General features: G+C 37.5%; 1 protein-coding gene across 5 annotated transcripts in view; it reads left to right on the top strand.

The window, feature by feature from the left end:
* Positions 1-22,428, top strand: part of LOC115414114 (protein tweety homolog 3-like) — a 71,507-nt gene that overhangs the window by 30,392 nt on the left and 18,687 nt on the right. For all 5 annotated transcript variants that reach the window (XM_030127433.1, XM_030127510.1, XM_030127585.1 and 2 more), the window contains 6 exons: positions 12,061-12,172; positions 12,616-12,836; positions 15,937-16,032; positions 16,150-16,222; positions 16,357-16,432; positions 20,976-21,031. In XM_030127433.1, coding sequence (XP_029983293.1) covers positions 12,061-12,172; positions 12,616-12,836; positions 15,937-16,032; positions 16,150-16,222; positions 16,357-16,432; positions 20,976-21,031 — 634 coding nt within the window. The remainder of the gene's footprint in view (positions 1-12,060; positions 12,173-12,615; positions 12,837-15,936; positions 16,033-16,149; positions 16,223-16,356; positions 16,433-20,975; positions 21,032-22,428) is intronic.

Here is a 22,428-nt window from a genome sequence, read left to right as displayed (position 1 = left end):
ATTTACAGACCCAGGTTTTCATGCATGAGGGAGCAGGGGTAACTTGCGCAATCCAAGTTAAAACTGGTTTGTGCAAAGTCAATCAAAGGTCATGGGAGGGGACAATGGGCATCCATCTTGTTTTCCACAAAATTGCCAGGTTACAGCATTAACATTTTGGCCACCATGTCAATTTCATTTCTTTACCCATGGCAGCTGTTCCTGCTTTTCAAAGTTAATTCAACTTGTTTAGGCCTGAAAATGTCACTGAGGACAGGCCAAGTTAGGGTTAGGGTTTGGGTTCGGGTTAACCCTAACCCTACTCACTCATGCATGAAAACCTGGGTCTGTAAATTTGGACAAATATCCACCAATCCCTTACCTACTGACGTCCACAAAAGAAAATTCTAGAAATTATCAAATGTGGAACTGGGGGTAATTTTTCAAAGTGTGTAGTTTTTTTTTTTATACACCTTGTATATTTAAATGATCTTGAATTTCAAGTTGTGTCCATTATAGGGTGATGTCTACCTCAGATTTCTGTAGATTCTGAGTGTGAGACCTCTGACTAAACACTTCAAAAACAGGCTGATCAAGTGTAAAATGTGCAGTCATCAAGCATGAAACATGACTGCTTTTCCTCACAGCTTGTAAATCTGCACATGACGGCATCCATATGAGCATTATAGCAGTAAATTTACCTAAATTACACCAATTAATCCCACTCCGTGTTGTTTAAGCAGAAAGCCCATGTGGTGTAGCTGGGAGGCAGCCAGGTGGTTACACTCCTCTGTTTGTGTTTGTGTGACTGAAGGTGGTGTGTACGCTCCCAGGTCCTTCACCCATGTGACCTCGCGGCGGGGTAGGTTGTGTTTGGACCACAGATACCGTTCTGTTTGGACTCTACTCTTCTCGGTTCACAGACCCTTCCTCTCCAGTTTCCTCTCTCACCACTTTTTGGACTTCCCTCCCTCCCTTATCTCCCCCACCCCCCCATCTCCACCAGTCCCCCTTCGTTATTTATTTTTTCTCTCTATTCGGCCTTCTCCCTGGCCTAGAAAGGTTGCCATGGAGACAGAAGCAGATTTGATGCAGAGACGAGAAATGAATTATACAGTTAGAGGGAGATGTGTGTGTCTGTGTGTGCGAGTCTGTGTTTGTGTGACTCAGGGTTGGAGAGACTTTTTTGCAGGTTTTAATATTTTATGACTAACTGCTGTATAATATTTCTTGAATATTTGATACAGACCTCATCATATATGTGCGTGTGTGTGTGTGTGTGTGAACATGTGACTATGATTCATTGTTCACAATCTAAAATGACTTCAAGTGTTATTTTTACTGCATGTGGACTTCCTCCATTTGTGTGCAGGTGCAGAGTGCTTTAGATGCATTATGTTGTTGTCATAAAATTCTTAGGGCTATTAATTGTCTGATGGTTTAGTCAGTTTATAACAGAAAAGTGTTGCTCACCAAGAGTTGTGTTGTTTGTCTCTTATTAGATTGATTCGATGATGCTGTAGCACGTAGGCATTCTTCAAGAGCAACAAACATATTAGGACATAATAGTAAATTGACTGAATATGAATCAACAGTTCAATCAATCAAATTTTATTTATATAGCGCCAAATCATAACAAAAGGTATCTCATGACACTTTACATATAGAACTAGTCGAAACCAGGCACAATTTACAGAAACCCAACAGAATCCACTTGGTGACAGCGGAAGGAAAAACATCCTTTTAACAGGCAGAAACCTGGAGCAGACCCTGACTCTGGAGGATGGTAGTCTGCCTTAACCAGCTGGGGTTAAAGAGAGAGGGTAAAGGAAGAGAAAAAAGACAGAGAGAGACTGGGGGAGAAGGGGGAATAGGGGGAGACACAAGGATGCACAGCAAACTGAACTTGAACTGTTAAAAAGTAGAACAGCTGGCGTTAGTATCATTACCAATAACTAGAACAAATGTCCATAACTGTTAATAATTGTACTCCAAGTATTAACAGTGGATGTACTACTACTGCAACTGTTAGTACAAATAATAGAAACCTCTGCCATCTATGTAAGTATATAATAAACACTATCACAACAATATAGATAAGTGAGTGTTGATGATGAAGGCAGGAGAAGAAGGACCGCAGCAGCAGCAACAGCAACAGCAACAGCAATAGTTTTAGGATCCAGGGTAACACCATCCATGGCGACTACTTCACTGGACTCTGCATCCCTAACAGTTTTTAGGCCAAACACAATGACTTCTGTTTTGTCTGAGTTTAACAGCAGAAAGTTGTTGGTCATCCAGTCGTTAATATCTTTAATGCACTCCTGTAGTCTAGTTAGCTGACTGGCTTCATCGGGTTTAATGGAAAGATATAATTGGGTGTCATCAGCATAACAGTGAAAGTTGACAGAGTGTTTCCTTATTAAAAAAACATTATCAGTCCAAGAACCGAGCCTTGAGGTGCTCCATAACTAACTGTAGTGCACTGAGAGGATTCATTATTAATATTAACAAACTGAAAACGATCTGTTAGATAGGATTTAAACCACATTAATGCTGATCCTTTAATACCAATTGATTGTTCCAATTGTTGAAGAAGGATGTGATGGTTGACAGTGTTGAAAGCCGCACTAAGGTCTAATAAAACCAGTACAGAAACAAGACCCTTATCTGAAGCAGTTAGAAGGTCTTTGGTAACTTTGACCTTTTTTGAACTTTGAACTTTTTCCTTACTGTGATGTTCCTTAAAACCTGACTAGAAGTTCTCAAATAGACTGTTGGTTTGAAGGAAGTCACATAATAACTGACTATCATCAGTAATCACTACTATTTTCACTGCAGCTAAAACTGCAGGGTCAAGGCTGGGTTTTTTAAGAAGTTTGATTACAGCTACTTTAAAGGACTGTGGTACATAGCCTGTTGATAATGCCAGGTTAATCATATCAAGGAGGTGAATGCTAAGTAAAGGTAAACCATCTTTGATGATCTTTGTTGGAACTGGGTCTAAGAGATAGGTAGATGATTTAGATGAAGAGACGAAGTTAGCCGACTGATCTGTATGGGAGAAAAACAGTCCATAAAACCAGATGACTCAATAGTCAACTCTGTAGTTTCTGGGTCTGAAGGATTTAAAGGTGGACTGGAATTTGTAGAGGATAAGAGACCATTAATTTGATCTCCGATTAGCAAAATCTTATTTTTGAAGAAGTTCATAAAATCGTTGCTATGGAGGGTAGCAGGAATACGAGGCTCATATGCACTGTAGTTGTTTGTCAGTCTGGCTACAGTTCTGAATAGAAACCTGTGATTGTTCTTATCTTCCTCTATTAATGATGAATAATAAGCTGCTCTAGCAAAACAAAGTGGCTTCCTGTATTTATTTAGACTATCCTGCCAGGCTGAATGGTCTTCTTGTAGTTTAGTAGAATGCCACTTTCTCTCAAGTGTTTGGGTATGCTGCTTTAACTAGCGAGTATGAGAATTAAACCAGTGAACTCGCTTCCCTTGTTTTATTATCTTACTTTTAGTGCCGCGATTGGATTTAGTGTTTTTTGCAGAGAGTCTGCTGTATTATCAACAAACTCATCAACTTGAGATGGACTAAAATTGACTGAGTTGGGGAAAGAATCCGCTGTGTAATTCAGATGCTGGATTAAATCAAGTGCAGTTGGGATTTCCTCCTTAAATTTAGATATAGCATGATCTGATAAATGTTTGGTATAAACAGTTTTGACAGGAAGGAAATCATTGAATAACAAAAATTCAAAAGTTATTAGGCAGTGGTCGGAGAGGAGAGGATTTAGTGAAAGGCCTATTAAGTCTTCCAGTTCCAAACGGTAAATCAGGACTAAGTCAAGGGTGTGATTAAAACGGTAACTGGGTTTATGTACACACTGACTAAAGCCTATTGAATCTGTTGCTGTTATCATCGTCTACATGAACATTGAAGTCTCCGACAATAATGACTTTATCTGTTTTAAGGACTAGACTGGCTAGGAACTCTGTACACCCCGATAAAAATTCAATGTATGGACCAGGAGGCTGATCCACTCTAATAAATAGCGTAGGCTGGAGTGTTTTATAGATTGGTTTGAATAGGCTAAGACTAAGACTTTCAAATGAGTCAAAATTTGGCTTAGGTTTGGGATTCAATTGTAGACATGAATTAAAAATAGCTACAACTCCTCCTCGAGTCCCTGGGTCTCGAGGAATCTGATTATTACGATGACTAGGAGGAGTAGCTTCATTTAAGAACACATACGCCTCCTCACAAAGCCAGGTTGCTATCAAACAGAATAAACAGTTGTTATTAATTATTTCCAAAGTTCTTAATTGAAGTCCTTAATTACGAAGCCAAACGTTTGCTGGTTCCAGTATCTGAGAAGTGAGGATGCATTAGTGCTTCATCCTGGTTAAAGCTGCAGGAGTTGAAATCAGAGGAAAGGAAAAAAAATGCCAGAAATTAGAAAATACACATGTTCTTCCTGCAGTTTTCTCCTCTCGACTCAAATCCAAGGACTAAATATACATATAGATTGTCTAATGGGATTTTACACCGCTCTGGAAAAAAGAAGCTGCTTTCCAAGCTTGAATGACTATGATCAGTGACTGGTAATTACAGCTGTCAGTCATAGAATACAATACAATTCAATACAATACAATAGAGTTTATTATCATTGCAAAACACAAGTAGTACAGGGCAATATATGGAATAGAATAGAATAGAATAGAATAGAATAGAATAGAACTCATGGTATTAAGTATAGATAGATAGATAGATAGATGCAAAAACACGCATCTTCTGCCCCTTTTTTGAGTTTATCCTCATTTTCCTATTATATTTAGTGAGAAACGGTGGTTATTTTGCAGACAACATCAACAAATGCAGGCATAAATGAAACTATGAACCAATCAGTTGATGTAAAAACATTCTAAAATACAAACTAATTAACAAACTAAATCAAACGCTGACTGATTCCGTGGGGTAGTTGTATTATTTATTGTGGGTGATTGAATATAAGTACAAGACCTGAGCTTTGGCTGTGTCTTTAATTGGAAGCGTTTCATTTTGGATTCAGGTGAATTTCACTCTTGAACTCATCATGAACCTTGCATTTACTCCTTGGCAACTAAACTCCAGCCTGAGTGCATTTTAGTCTGCTCGTTTAAGTGTTTTAGCTTGGTGATGCCAGTCCATTTCAATTGAAAATGGACTGAAGCAGAGAAGAGAGCCTGGCATTACAAGAGCTCTATCACTGTGAGTTAACGTCATCATTTGAGAACTAATACTGATACACTACAGGCAGAAGCATGTTTAAGTCCTTTATGTGTGTGTGTGTGTGTGTGGGGGGGTCTATTTGGGACCTTTTTTTTTTTTTTTTATCAGGGATGAGTTGTCCAATATTTGCTTTCAGTTGTCGAACATCTGGACTTTTGACTCACTGCAGCCTCTCCTTAATGTATCATATCATGAGCTGCTGCTGGATAAAGTCATGAAATCCCCTGATAGCAGCAGCAGGTATTAAACCAGCGAGATAAAGCTTCAGAAGAGAAGAGGAGGGAGTTTAAGAGGTAGAGAGAGATGAAGAGGATGAGTAAACAGGAGTGAATGGAGATCATTACATGTTAAACATGAAAACAACATGGAGGATGGAGTAAGATGGGAACGTGGACAAATAATAGACAAGATGTTTCCATTAAGTCTTTCCTTCTTTTTCTTCTTTTTCCTTTCCCAAAAGAATCACATATTTCAGCGACTAAATATGTTTAAAAAAAAAAAAAAGACTCCCAAAGCTTTTTCACATCCATCAGAAGCAGCGTAAATCATCTAGGGCTGCAGCTATCAATTCTGTTCAAAGTCAAGTATTCTACCAAATATTTCAGTAATTTCATCATCAAGTCGTCATCAAGACTCATTATTATCGACTACAACAAATGCATAGCCTACGTTCTAACCAGCGCTGCCATGTTTCTGAGTTAGCAATCACGTTAAATCGGCTAATGTTAGGCTACTGTTGAGTGGAAGACCGGCGTTTGCCTTGTGCTGGCTTCAGATTTGTACTGACACACATTGCATGAGATTCTCTTATTTTTTGGGGGGGTTTTTGTTTAAAGTGATTCCAAACTTTGGACATCTTTTGCCTTTTGCCGACGGTCTCCTCGCTCTCTTCCTTAGCACAAACTTTTTGACTGAGTTGCGTGTATCACTGTTTATAGTCTGTGTAGAACATAATCCCTGGGGCGGAATGCAAGTGACTACTTATGCCGCGTTTCCACTACGTGGAACCGGCTCGGCTCAACTCAACTCGGGTACCAGGTCCTATTCCTCGAGACCGTTTCTATTACAGGATACTACAGACTTTACAGTACCTGGACGTCATAGCGATGCGGCGCATTACTTTCTGCTTAGAGTTGCTGACTAACTCGCTCATTGCATGTTTTCTTGTCAAGTTTATGATGAATTTTTACATCTGAACCTCATGATGAATTTTAACGTCTGAACCTCCTCGACAAACCATGGTGTAGTTTTGCAGGCTGTCATCATGTGGATTAACCTACCGCTATATTTTCTGTAAACTTCCGCATCTGTTTTTTGTAAAACGGCAGGTCACAGAGACGACTCTGACCAATCAGTGGTCTGCAGTGTTTACACATCACGTTTTAGTATCTGTTCCCCAGTCTTGGAATTTTTGTTAGAGGTGATACCAAAAAACTAGTACCGGGTACCAGATTCCAGGTCCTTTTCATAATGGAAACGCAAAAAGGCCGAGTTGAGTCGAGCCGATACCGCGTAGTGGACGTGCACATGCACGTACTGCGGCCTGTGCCTGAGTATGAATGGGTGTTACAGGGCTGAAACAGTAGGTGGGGGTGTGGAAGGAATTCTGTCACTATCCAACAAATGCGGAAGTCAGAAGAAGACAAAAAAAAAAAAAAAAAAAAGAAGAAGACAAACTCTTACCTGTCTGTTAGCCTGTTTGAGGCAAAGAGAAGCAGCGCGACCTTTGTTGTCCCTGATATATCACAGAATGGTTCAGCTGATAAGGTGAACCTGTGCCACGTGGATCCAAAGGTTTTTCAGGAGACTGGAACAGGAGCACTGTCGATGGTCTTGTGGTGATTAACCCACTTCCGTTGTCGGAGTGGTGATTAGGTCACTTCTGGACTTGGGTAAGGATCAGATTCACATGGCAACGTACCGTGCTGGGGTATGAGCAGTCCAGACCCAGGACTACCTTCTCAACTGGACTCGGGTACAGTACTCGAGTACAGAACGATGGCATTCACATGGATAAAATTAAATGGATTTTGTGTGAAAACGATCTTAAAAGAATTCTCAAGACAAAAAAAATGATTCGAGGATTTTTTGTTCTCGAATTACTTGAGTACTTGTTGCAGCTCTAAAATCAATAGAGTTTCAAAAAATGTAACATGATTCAAGCCCTTCCATGAGGTTCCACTTGGTCATACCAGACTTTGTAGGTTCTTGTATCATGTATGTAGTTCTTTCATTCCTGACCCTTAACAGGACGTTAGCTTGAATCTCCAGAGACCTAGGACAGTACACATTTCTGCTTTTATGCATGAAAAACAACATAAGATTTTTTTCAGATGCATTTTAATTTTTTTTTTTTTTTCAGTGAATGTCCCTGGGGTGAATAGTCTTTTTCTTTTAATCAATAAAGCTCTGAAATTCAACAAAAAGCTCATAGCTGGGTCTCAGGAGGTTAAATCTTTGCCCTGTTTTTGTCATTTTCAGCTGAAATCCTGTTAGAGAATTAACCCATGTGACTTGAAGGCATCAAATCAGGGTGCATGTAAAATTTTGTTGTTTTACCAAAAATGGATGGAATGGAAGAGTACCCCTATGAAATAAAAAAAAAATGAAACTCTTGCATTTTGATGTATCAAATGTACCAAACGTAGCCATGTTTATCAGGTCCACACTTATAATAAACCCTGTTGGAGTTCATCATTTTAACCTTATTATGCAATTTTTGCCCCATTATTGTCATTTCTTTTCTACTCTGTTATGTAAAATATACACAGTCCGTGCAATAAGTATGTGGACAGTGACGCCATCAGAGTGGATTAGAGATGACCGATGACCCAGTTCCACCAGCAGCCATCGATGCCGGTTCCACAACACTGTCCGTCATGTTGTGAGCTGTTCCTTTCCTGCTCAGTCTTTTCTCCGACCATGATTCTAGTACCAGTTTATTTTGGTTTGATCTATTCAGAGTATCTTTCTCCAGAACCGATCAGGCTCTTTTAGATATTTTCTGTCCCATTCTAATGCATCCTTCCTGTTGTCGAGTGTTACCAGTGGTTTGCGCCTTGTTGTTAACCCTTTGTATTTACATTCCCAAAGGCGTTTCTTTATTGACGATAATGATGCGTCAACCTCTTCAAGTGTGTTCTGGACTTGGCTGGATGTTATAAAAGGGTTTTTCTAGATCAGGGGTCTGCAGCCTATGGCTCCTGGGCTAAATGTGGCTCTTTAGACTCTCTCTATGGCTCCCTTTGGCTTTGTCAAAAACATAAGGAACATGTTGAAATCAACTGAATGAATCAATATTTTTTTTTTAACATTGTTGTAGGCCTAAATTTATTCTAACATTGTCCCTCTACAAAAATGTGCATACACTTTGGTTGAGATAATGACAAAATCTGTTTTTTAATCATATCAACTAAGGTGTATATCAATGCTATAGTTCTTTTTTTTTGCCAAATTCAATAAGATATACTTGTTTTTCATTTGTTCATAGTTTGTCTGTTTCAAAGTAAGGCTGTTAACATGAAAGTGGAGGTTTGTATCCATTTATTTACATTACGTTACATTAAAAACAGTAAAAATCTTGAATGTTTTCTTTATTATAGTCGTATCATCTCATAAATGCACCAAACTTTCCGTTATTTTAATGGAAAAGCAAAGTTTAATAACAAACTAATCACAAATGGGCTACTGCTGAACAGCCTTCTCGTGGTAAAACGAAGATGAGTTTAGATTTTTTTTTTTTTATGGCTCCAGACAGATTTCTTTCTTCTTTTTCACGTCCAAAATGGCTCTTTAGATTGTAAAGCTTGCCGACCCCTGTTCTAAACCAACAGAAGACTTCTGTGATCATCCACTTTAGTTACCTTCCATTCCCTTTGGTTTTTGTTCAGCTCATTAGTGGATTCTTTCTTTTTAAGTGTGTTTTCTAGATTCACAGCCTCCTTCACTTGCTTTAACGCCTCTTTGGACCTCATATTGACAATTGCACTCAACAGCTACCAAATACAACATCTGGAATCAGCTCCAGACTTTTTTTTTTTTTTTTTTTTTATCAACTTCATTTGTCATAGAATAACCAGGGAACAGGACACATATGGACATGAAGCTGAGTCAGTCAGTTTGAGCCACTGAAAATGGTGGGATATTGTATAAAAATGGTTGTAAATCCTAAACAGTTTGTTAAACCCCTTGAAAGTCCACACTTCAATCCCATCCTGTCGCTTTATTTCAGATCCACTGTGGTGGCGAACGGGTACAAAACTACAAAATTTGAGTCACTGCCCAAGTGCTTATGGACCTGACTATAATTAATGGTCTCTAGTGGTAAGAGATGAACACAGGAAGTGATATTTCAACGTCTGATAAGAGTCCAGACCTGGAAATATCTCCCACAATAACCCCCCTGACTGAATCCATGAATGTGCGACAGTGCTGCAGGTTTAATTTGCTGATATGATTGTGTTTTTTATGTGGCATGTTCATATAAACTCCATCATAAAGCTCTGAAACACACACACACTTAGACAATAGCTGGTGTGTAAACAAGACTACTCCAGATCTAATGGGCCAGAATGAATTACCTTAACAACGGCTATAAATTACCCTCCACAAATCTTTCTGGTGTTTGTGTGCGTGGACATCAACAATGCAGAGAGTACAGTCATACACACATGCGCACATGCAGTGTTACAGTACACAAAGGGAAGGGGGGGGGTTGAGTGGGGGGGCTTATGGAGCTGAGGCTGAGCGAAAGAATCAACAGAATGGGGGGGGGGGGTTGTGGGCTCAGAGACTTGTACTGGACTTCGGGGTGCAAAGAACACTGTTTTGGTGATGGTTCTGTGTGTGGAGGTTGGGGCGGTGTTCAGGAATGTGGAGGAAAGGGTGTTGGGGGTCAGGTACCTCAGATACTGGAGCATGTGTGATGTATGAATGTGGACGCAGAGCTGCAGAAGGATCGTATTATGTGCGGTCTAGTGACCCAATTATTGTGTAGACGTTGTGTTTGTGTATGTGTGTGTCATTCCTGGTAGTTCTGTGTTTGCCCCAATCCCTCAGAGCGAAAAACTGAGAGTTCAGCGTTGCCTGCTGCTGGTGAACACAGGAACTGCACCCAACATGTCAAACCCCATGTTCCATAATGCACACTCATAAAGACTCATTAAAGCCATAATTAGATCAGTTTTGCCGTCTAATAAAACTAAACGATGAAAATCCCTCATGTGCTCTTTATTACAGGTGGCCCAGTCCTTTTCTATAAAGAGGAAAAAAATATTCTAATGGTGAGCCGAGGGTCAAAAAAAAGTAGATCCCTCACATGCTCTTCATTATAGGTGGCCAAATTCTTTCCTTTAAAGTGAAAAATATATTTTAATGATAAGATAAGGGTCAAAAAGAAATACTGATGTTATATGAAATTACATTTAATTAAAATGTATGGTGTTTTGTAGATATTTCTTTTAGCATTCACAGATGATTATCAAAAATACTTTTTTTTTTAGTTATTTGTTATATATAATAGAAAACAAAAGCAAAGTTGAACCTCATCTTCCATAATGGAGGCTCATACAGACTCATTAAACCATTAGTGAGATCAGTTTTTGAGTCTTAATAAAACTAAACTGTGTAAATCCCACACATACTCTTTATTATAGGTGGCCATATTCTTTCATTTAAAGTGAAAAACATATTTTATCGGTGAGCTAAGGGTCAAAAATAAATACTGATGTTATATGAAATTGCATTTAATTCAAATGTATGGTGTTTTGTAGAAAATAGTCTTTATCTAATCTTTAGACAGTTTTTACAGATGATTGTCAAAAACATATATTTTATGTATTTGTTTACCCAATAAAAAAAGAAAAGCAAGTGAAGCAAAGTTGAAGATACAATAAACTGTGTCAGTGAGACAGTATAATTAAAAAAAAAAAAGTAAAGAAGATACAATTTAATAACAATAATTCATTTGAAATTAATGAATGAAATTGAAATACAGTGAAAATGAAATACAATAAATACATAAAACATTCTTGTGGTTCTTTAACTTGTTCAAAAGTAAAGATACCTCTGTAACGGTAAGTGTATGTATTTCAAAATGTTGTAGAAAATTAGTTTATCGTGAACTTTTTAAGTGGAAAACCTATCTATACATAAATGCCTGCAAATACTGCTGCTAGATTTATTTATGTAAGAAAAAAAAAAACATCATCTCAATAATTGCACGTTTATCATACTGTTCATCTCTGACAGTTTTGCACAATTACTCATACACTGCACATTTATGTAAATATATATTTATTTAGTAATAGTAGTTTATATTTTTGATGCCCATTCTTGTTTGCATGCCATTCTTAAATGCCACTTTGTTTATTTTAATTTCCTAGTTAAATTATTCAATTTTTTAACATTTTTATACATCTTAAATTATCTTGGCATTCAGTGTGGATTTTCATTGTACAGGGAAACCTGTTTCTTTACTGTACACATGACAATAAAATGCTTTGAATCTTCAATCTTGAATTATCATCTTGCCAGTTCTTTTGCCACTGCCATACTCTATCTTGACTGACACAAATCCAGTGATGTAAGACACAAAGACAGAAAACTCAGGATTTGATCTCTGTGATTTGTATTTTACAGGACTTTCAGAATAAAAGACGAATAAGCATTTCTTTGTCAGAAGCCAAAACTTTCTCCCACTGACTGACATTACACTCTATTAATTTAATTCCTTGATTTGTCATTATCCAATGGTTGAATATATAATTTTCTGAACACCTTCTGCTTCCTGTCTCTGCTTTCAGCGCTGGCATCGCTGTAGGATTTTATGGAAACGGGGAGTCTAGTGATGGAGCCAACCGCTTGGCGTATTCCCTCCGTCACGCCAACCGCACAGTGTCTGGAGTGGAGAAACTGGTGAGTCACCTGAGCCAGGCTGGGTGCTGTGTTTTCTTCACAAATATCATCTCATTAGTCTTAAATGTAGCAGGATTATGGTGAAGGTGCCACCTGAGACTGGAAAATGAACCTTTAGTCACAGTGCACCTGCAGTGTAGACGTGTCCAGGAAAGACTGAAACTGCCATCATTTTCAACTTGAATTTTGCCATATTTTACTTCATCCTGTTGTTTTAGCTTATTTATTTATTTTCTGTGTTAATGACTGCAATTATCCTTAAGATTTTAGTATTTTACTGTATTTCCTTTCATCTTTTCTATTGTTACTATATTTCCCTTTGACCCAGCTTTATTGAAAATGAGACAGTGACCTTCGTATATTCTCCCAGTGAATGAATGAATGCATTAAGTTCCTTAACAGTGTTTTTCTCAGACTAATCTTTCTTTGTTGTGGTTGTCTAGGTGACAGGCAGTGCCTTCGCCTTAAACCAGACTGTGGAGGAGAACCTGGTCCAGTTGGAGAAGGCCTACAAGGACCAGACAGACTACGTGTCCATCGTGCAGAAGCTGCAGGGACAGCTGGACGAGCTGGTGAGGCTGATGGTGGACATTCCCTTCTGGAACAACACTGACATCTCCCTGGAGGACTTGGCCCGCAAGACAGAGGCCTTTGACTTTTACAGGTCAGCGCTGATCGTTAATGACTGGTTTTGTCCTTTTAACTGGATCACACTGGAGACTAGACTTGTTGACAAATTGTACTCAGTGAAAATGGGAAAATGATTATATGTGTATGTACTTTGTATGCACCATCTGGACAAAAAAAAGTCCCAAACTCACCACATATTTCATCCAACTACCTTTTTCCATTGAAACACAGTCCAATCTTAGTCCCTGTCCATTCGAAGACAGTTTCAGTTGTATCCTTAAAAGTTTTGTATCTGATAGGCCAATCGTCTACATGAAACCGGCGTTTTCAGTCACTGAAACCGCAACTTTTTGATTCGGGGTCCCAGAGTGGATAAATTTGAAAACGCTGGTTTTGCGTCTTCATCTGCACGACCAAACCGCAACTTTTCTAAAACGATGATGTCATAGCCCCACCTCCTCTAACCTTTCACCCCGGAAGTGAGACGCCACTTCACAACAACAATGGCGGAGACAATAACAATAATAGTTCTCGTGTTACAGCAGCTATTGAGCTTATTAGAAATATAGAATCCAAATCTTCGGCTCCTCTTTCATTACAACAAACAACCATAGCAACAATATTCACTACATGCTCTTGGATCTACCATGGAGAGGGGCAACCAGGAGGAAATATTGGATCAGACCCAGGAGAACCAAGCATGCTTGATGCGCATGCTCTGTGTCTTCTTCTTCATTTTTTGCAAGAGTTGTACAATGCCACATACAGGCCTGGCATTTGTTTTGTACTACATCGTTTTCAGTGGTTTTTGTGGATGCAGATATTTCCTAAAATGACTGTGTTTATGGAACACTTTTTGGAAAATGATAAAGAAAAAGATTGAATAGGAAAAGATGCAGTTTCGTGTGGACATGGCTTTAATGCTCTCTGCAAACCCATCCATCCATCCATCCATCCATCCGACTCAGAAAAATAAAATAAAAAAAATTTAATTTGGCTCATTTCATTGTCAAAGACATTACATCTCCTTCACAAACATTGAAGTTCAGTCCTATCTGTGGCTCTCTGACATTACTTTACTATGTGTGTAATATGCAGATACAGAAGAACTTTACTGATCCCCAAGGTCCAATTCACTATGTGCAATAATTGTGCAGAAGTAGTCATGATATACACACTGATATGTTTTCTGAAGTGAAAGAAATTTTAAGTTGTACAAGATTTCACAAAAACACGTATTTGTCAAAGTAAAATAAATCTTGAGCCTTTTAAAGATGACTTAGAACCCAGCAGTGTCTGAAAGGAAAGAAGTGCTTTCATTGATAAAATAGAGTTAGGCTGCAGGTTAAGTATAAAATGCGATTATTGCTCTGAACATGGACGTCAAGTTTCAGGAAAATGAAGCCTAATACATGGATAATACATGGATAATAATACCAGAAAACAGGCGTCTTCAGTTTCAGCCCTACTCCTTCTAACTCAGGGGTCTCAAACATGTGGCCCGGGGGCCAAATGTGGCCCGCCAAAGGTTCCAACCCGGCCCATGGGATGAAAGTGCAAAAATTCTACTGTCAAGGCTGTCAAACTCTTTACTTAAGCTTCCACATGCAGACCAATATGATCTCAAGTAAAATAACGGCAGAATAACCTACAAAAAATAATGACTCCATATTTTCTTCTCGGTTTAATGTGAAAAAAATAATATTACATTATGCCTATAAATAATGACAACTTCAAATTTTTTGTCCTTGTTTTAGTGCAAAAAAATAACATTAAATTATGAAAATATTTACATTTACAAACTATCATGTAAAAATAAAATATGAATAACCTGAACAAATATGAACAACCTGGAATGTGTAAAGAAAATGAAGCACAAGTTTAACAATGTTCTGCCTGTTACTAAGTTTTTAGTGTCTTTGTATGTATGTGTCTTTATTTAGGCAGGACAGTGCACATTAATGAACACATTTATACATTCCATTTCAGTATAAACATGTAACTATACTGGAGTTAGAGTCAATGCTAATTTTCATTTGTAGTCCCCACTTAATAAATAACAGAGATGCGTGCAATACAAAGCAATACAGTGTAATAAGTGCAGTACAGAGCAAGACAGAGCAATACATTACAAAACAGTACAGTTCAATACACTACAAACAGTACGTGTCAAGAACTAAAATAAGCATTACTACTTAACAGACAATACAGTACAATACATTACAATACAGTACAAAATGACATTTATGCCTATGTGTCAAAGATTAAAATAAACATTCAGCTGTCTCTTTAAAGTGCTAGTGTTCCCATGTTTGGTTGTTTGAAGATCCAATCCATAATACAAATTTATAAGTGATAAGTTGAGGCATAATATTGTTAAAATATGATAGGGTGGCTGTGGTTCAGGTGGTAGAGTGGGTCGTCCAATAACCGAAGGGTTGGCGGTTCGAATCCCGCTCTGTCCTAGTCAGTCCGTTGTGTCCTTGGGCAAGACACTTCACCCTCCCTGCCTCCAGTGCCACCCACACTGGTGTATGAATGTTTGGTGGTGGTCGGAGGGGCTGTAGGCACAAATTGGCAGCCACGCCTCTGTCAGTCTGCCCCAGGGCAGCTGTGGCTGCAAATGTAGTTTACCACCACCAGAGTGTGAATGTGAGAGAGAATGAATAATGGGTCAATAATGTAAAGCGCTTTGGGTGTCTAGAAAAGCACTATATACATCCAATCTATTATTATTATTATTATTATTATTATTATTATTATTATTATTATTATTATTATTATTATTATTATCATTAAAATTGCACTTATTTTTCTTAAGAAATTTCGGCTTTTTCAGGTTGTTCATGTCTTTTTTGTTTGGATAGTTTATAAAGTAAGTATTTTCATAATTTCATGGAGTTTTTTTGCACTAAAACAAAGACAAAAACATGAAGGTGTCATTATTTGTCGGTTATTATGTTATTATTTTACTGGTCCGGCCCACTTGGGATCAAATCGAGCTGAATGTGGCCCTTGAAAGAAAATGAGTTTGAGACCCCTGCTCTAACTGAACCCTTTTGTGATGGAGTCTAATGGATTAATTGGCTGCTGCAGAGTGTGTTTGTGACTAGGTGTCTTGTGTTTGTTTACAGGTGGTTGGGGTACCTTGGCCTGCTGCTGTTTGATGTTCTTATTTGTCTTCTGGTGCTCTTTGGCCTGATACGTAACTCTAGAGGCACTCTGATCGGGTATGTCACTGTGTTTGACTGGACGTAGAAATACCAGGAACAGATCTGTGTTTACTCGACCTGTGTCGTGGATCAGATGTTGGGAAGTCAGAATATGTGTTTTTTTTTGTCCTTCAGCGTGTGTCTGTTGGGGGTTCTGACTCTGATCATCAGCTGGGGGTCTCTCGGATTGGAGCTGGCTGTCGCTGCTGTAAGTGTAACCATGGCAACATGGCTGAGCTCTCCGGCTCTGCAGTGATGTAATCTCTTCCTCTGCTACAGTGAGTGTGTTGAACATGGATGTTAGCGAAGCCTGATGTGTCCTGTGTACTTACCCTGTTTCAGTCAGCCAGCGACTTCTGCGTTTCTCCGGATACCTACATCACCAGGGTAACCAGGGAAAAGGCCGTCATCGACCAAGGTATGCAAACATGAAAAAACAGAATTAGTCAAAACACTACACACCAAATACAACCTGACAATCCTCAGCCACTGCTTGATTTTATTTTAGGCGTCTGCGGCCCAAGAACGAATCATTTGTTCTCAGATTGTTTGAACTGAGACCAGAAAAAAGAAAAATCCCATATTACAAAGTAGAAAGGCAAAGGTTTTGTGACTGAATAAACATCTTCTGGACTTACTGTAGCCTCTGCCCCATAAATTAATGATTTCAGTGTATTATTAGTCTTACTATCTCCGCCTGTGTGTAACATGTTAAACTGTAATACCACTGATGGACACAAAAAATTCTGTCTTCCTCCGAACAAGTACTTCCCTGTGGTCACTAATTGTTTTTCAGGAGTCTTTCTGGACCCATTTATTGTGATTTTAGCTTTGTAACCTGTAAATGTTTGCTATATTCATAAGATTTTAGGCTTTTGATGCCAGTAACAGCTCACTTCACTGCTAAACTAGACTTCCTGAGGTTGTGTTTATTCAACAAAACAGACTTTTAGATGCATCCAGCTGGCTGCAGTTCTTATTTCCTGACAGACACCTCTACTATATTTGTGGTTCAGAAGATACAGAACCCAGACTGTCAAGGTTTTGTCACATTTACTATGTGTTAACATTGAGCAAGTAGCTGAAATCACTCTACAGCAGTGGTTCCCAACCTTTTTTGGCTCATGACCCCATTTTAACATCACAAATATCTGGCGACCCCAGACATTCGAAACGGAAACTTTTTTTTTTTTTGCTAAAATTAATTTGATTTTGATCATGTAATAGTTTTGCTCTATTATGTTGCAAATAAATGTTAATTTTAGACAACATTTAGTCTATATAATGTATATTATTATGGACGGAGGCAGAAAAGCCAGGTGTAGATTACTGCACAAAGTGAGAATTTGATTTTCTTTGGTCAGGATATGTACAGTCAGTCCAGCTTGGATTTACAAGGCTGACAATTAATACTGAACAAACAAGAACTCAAATTATGAATTATGAAAGAACTGCAGCATCTGAAACTGACCACAATGAACATTTGACAGATAAACAGTACCACAGTCCTTCAGTTTCAGCTTCACAGTTTGTCATGTCTTTTATGTATTGGGATTGTCTCTGTCAACTCACCATATATTTTCTATTAGTAAGTTTTTATTTTTATCAATTACTAGAAATTTCAGGCAACCCCATTTGAATTCCAAGCAACCCCATGTGGGGCCCCGACCCTAAAGTTGGAAACTACTGCTCTACAGTGTTAAACATAACACTAGTTAACAGTGCCGTTGATGTTGATGTCACTCTCACCCAGTTCCACCCTCTTGTATGAAACTGTGGCCTTGATGTGGCTCATGACTGAAGGGGCGCCTGTTTAATTCCCAGCACTAGCAAAGAAATTGTTGGCTGTTATGCTGTTGAGCAAGGCACTTAGCCCCCTGTTTGCTCCCTGGGCACCTGACATGGCAGCCCACTGCTCCCAGTCTGCAGTGTATGGAGTGTACCTACTGATGGGTTTAAAGCATTGGGTGTGTTGCATGCACAATAAAGACTGACAAATAATTTCATTTATTTTTTCATTTATTTTTATTCATTCCAATCTAAATTATTGGAAAGGAGCAGGATGAAGAAAACGTATAATTCCTGCCCCTTTCTAATGACATCTGCTTACATCAGATAAGTTGCCATTACAGCTTTATAGTAAAAAATAGTTTACATGGCAGTCAATGAAAATCCAAAATCTAAAACTATTTCATTACCTGCTTTTATAAAGTTTCTCTATTTTCTCTCCTTATACAACCTCTATGGGGTGCTGATAAGGGGGGTAAACATGACAAATTCATGGGGCTCAGCATTTTTTTGGGGGGGCCATAGACCAGTGGAGGGGCTTCAGTGGATACAGGCTAGAAGTTGTGAGAATTTCATGTAAGATCCAGTGTATAAGAGAGGCATGGAAGTCGGGGATCGGACGTTGAAAGTATGTTAAGTTTCAGTTTCGTTTCATGCTAGCGTAACTGACTGTATGTGTGGACCGCAGCCCCACCTACATGCACAACATTTACCTTTCACTGGGCCCACAATTGGTAGCAGCGCCCCTGTAACCTCTTAAACTGAAAAATATTTGTACACCTCTTCTCTTCCATTGCTAAAGAACTCCACATTCTGACACCCACAACAGGAATACACATCTGCTTTTGCATTACTCCTTACCCTTTGCTGTTTAAAATTAAACCTCCTTCTGTGTTTTTCATTTTGTGATACTAAAGCACATAATCTCAGGCAAAAATCCATTTCTCGCTCTAAACACAACCAACAATGTCCTTAATTTTGCTAACTCTTTAAACTTAAACAATCCTGGTGTAATAAACAAGTCATTTCAATTAAATAATTAAATTAAAAGATTTGTCTATTCTTCTGGTTCAGTAAAGCACAAAATTAAACTTCATACTTGAAAACATCAGTCAACAAACTAATGGGTGACATCACAGCTCAGAGTAAATTAAATTAAAAGCAAACAGTAGAGAATATGAGCTGGTGTTCCCATACGTTGACAAATAAACAGAAATATCCAGAATAGACTCCAGTTTCCATCCTGACAGCTGAATCTAACCCCGACATGATGCTTCTATTTTAAGATACAAGTGTATGTATTTGTGTGTGTGGCGGTGTATCCAAAGGGATTGCATTTGATTGACACTCTGGCGCCTAAAAGCTCTTACTATCCCCCTCTACTGACTGCAATGCATCAGCAACCATGTGCCTATCCCAGATGTAAAAAAAAAAAAAAAAAAAAAAAAAAAAAAGAACATTCAGACCACATTTTTGCTTTTTCACTGAGGATCATTATCTGATTTGCTGCCTCTCCTCATCCTTTTATATCCCTCTTTACCTCTCAATTGCGCCCTTTCTTCCTCTCCCTCCCTCACTTTTCTCTTTGCACTCGTCTAATGAGTTCTGTTGTCTGTCAGTTGTTTCCGCTCTATCTCTCTGCTGCAGAGCACAGATGTTTCCCCTGTAACACACACTGAGAAGTAGAACACAATCACAACTGAGTAACGCCGCAAACACGACTCCAAAGAGACATACAGGGCTGTTTTATATGCACTGTTTGCCTTTCTTTATTAAACCTGTATACAGTCGCGGGAAAAAAAAAAAAAAATTAGACCACTCCTTGTTTTCTTCAATTTCTTGTTCATTTTAATGCCTGGTACAACTAAAGGTACATTTGTTTGGACAAATTTAATGATAACAACAAAAAAAGCTCATAAGAGTTTAATTTCAGAGCTGATATCTAGCCATTTTCCATCGTTTTCTTGATAATAACCAAAATCACTTCAGTTCTAATAGGGATGTAACGATTACCGGTATAATGATGAACCGCGATAAAATCCCTGAAGGTTAGTATTACCGTTTAAATTCTAATTATCATGATTACCGTGTTTGATTACCGCACTTTGAACACAAACTTGATATGGAAAACGGTCCAACAATGGCGATAAGGTGCCATCTTTAATGCACATTTATATGTTTGGCATGGCATTCATTGTTTTAGACTCATGTTTGTTCAGGTTCCACATTTAGACCAGTATGAGCTAAAGTGGATCAGAATCAGTCAAATAAGAACAGAATAAACTAGAAATAATGACAAATACAAACGTTTCTCACACCATTACACTAAAAATACACTCAAGTATACAAAAATATGCAAAAATACACTAAAAATATACTAAACTACACAAAAAATATGCAAAAATACACTAAAATATACCAAAAATATGGAAAAACACACTAAAAACATAGAAAAGTATACAATAACTATGCAAAAATACACTAAAGTATACAAAAAAATATGCAAAAATACACTAAAAAAATACTAAAGTATACTAAAATAAGCAAAAATATACTAAAGTATATAAAAAAAAATATGCAAAAATACACTAAAAATACACTAAAGTACACAAAAAAATATGCAAAAATACACTAAAAACATACTAAAGTAGACAAAAGATGTGCAAAAATACACATAAATACATATCTTTAATGCATATTTGTATTTTTGATGTTTACATGTTAATATTTGAATGTTTCTGCAACAGAAAGTACATTGTGCCTATTATTTTATTTGTTTTTTTTTGTTTTTGTTTTTTTTTTCTAATTATTTCAGTGTGTGTATTAGTACTTTTTGAACATTTTGACCACATTTCAACAATACCGTGATAATAATGATAACCATGATAATTTTGGTCACAATAACCATGATATGAAATTTTCATATTGTTACATCCCTAAGTTCTTACATCAGTAGCTATATGGCATTGTACTGACAAAAACAGTACTTTAAGGCATTGCATGTTTTTTTTTCTGTTTGTTTTAGTCACATGATACACACAGGTGTCAGTACTTGATTGCATAACCATTGTTTTTGATGAATTTGATGGTCTAATAATTTTTTCTGAGACCTTATGTTTATGTGTAATGAATATATTATGAGCATTTCCATACGTATGTTGGTATATTCACAGATATTCTGCAATATTACCTGAGATGCAGCTCTGGACCAAACAACCCCTTCCAGCAGGTAATATTGAGTTAATATTGATTTGTCCTTGATGATTTTAACCACAGTGCTCCTTCTAAATACAGTTTATTTAACCCATAACTCTTTAAGATCTACAACTATTTGTGTATTTTTTTTTCCAAATCAATTTTTTTTAGACATTTAACCTTTTCTAAGTGACTTATCACAGTTTATTATGATATTATACTCAGCATTGTGCATTTTTCTGTGCAAAACATGTATTTTAAGAAATGTATTTTACCTTGTAGATCAGAGTAAATCCAAAGGTTATTTTATCAAAGTAGAGAAAGCTGTAAAAAGCAAAAATTTCATCAAAATATATTATTAAATGAAGATAAAAAAGAGTGGCTGGTCAAGCTGCATGAATCAATGACATTGCTTCCATGTTCACTACGTAGCCTCTGAATGTCCAAATGGGTCATATTTGATGACCATGAAATGATGACAAACTGTATTTTATCTGAAATGTTTAATAGTATTGATAGGATTAGTGGTTTAGAGGTTATTACACATTTTAGATCAGTAGATGCTTTTGGTTGCTGGAGACTGTTTAGGTCTTTAACCTCCTGAGACACAGGAGAATATATATTTCTGAATTTGTTTTTAGTGAAAAAATTGTCTAGACTGAAAACAGCATGACACTGATGCATTTTTCCAGATACATTTTCATTTTTTTTTCTCTGAATGTCCTTTGCAGTGGCTTTTTGTTTGTTTGTTTGTTTTTTTTAAGATAAAGGTGTGGAACTCTTGTCCACAAACATGAACAAAAAAAACCATAGCTGGATCTTCAGAGGTTAAGGGTTAAAGCAGTGGTTCCCATCCTTTTTTGGCTCATGACCCCATTTTAACATCAGAAATTTCTGGCGACCCCAGACATTCAAAACAGAGACTTTTTTTTTTTTTTTGCTAAAATTAATTTGATTTTGATCATGTAATAGTTTTCTATACTATGTTGTAAATAAATGTTAATTTTAGACAAAAATTTAGGCTATATAATGTATATTATTATGGACAGAGACAGAAAAGCCAGGTGTAGATTACTGCACAAAGTGAGAATTTTATTTTCCTTGGTCAGGATATGTACAGTCAGTCCAGTTTGTGTTTACAAGGCTGACAATTAATGCTGAACAAACAATAACTCAAACTATGAATTATGAAAGAGCTACAGCATCTGAAACCGACCACAATGAACATTTAAAGATAAACAGTACCACAGTGCTTCAGTTTCAGCTTCACAGTTTGTCATGTCCTTTATGTATTGGGATTGTCTCTCTCAACTCACCACATATTTTTTAATTAGTAAGGTTTTATTTTTATTTCTATCAATTATTAGAAATTTCAGGCGACCTCATTTGAATTCCACATGGGGTCCCAACCCCAAGGTTGAAAAACACTGG

The sequence above is a fragment of the Sphaeramia orbicularis genome, chromosome 1 (genome assembly GCF_902148855.1).
Source record: "Sphaeramia orbicularis chromosome 1, fSphaOr1.1, whole genome shotgun sequence".
In the NCBI taxonomy this organism is placed as follows: domain Eukaryota; kingdom Metazoa; phylum Chordata; class Actinopteri; order Kurtiformes; family Apogonidae; genus Sphaeramia; species Sphaeramia orbicularis.
Note: the sequence above shows the minus strand (reverse complement) of the source record. Positions and strands in the feature narration are given on the sequence as shown.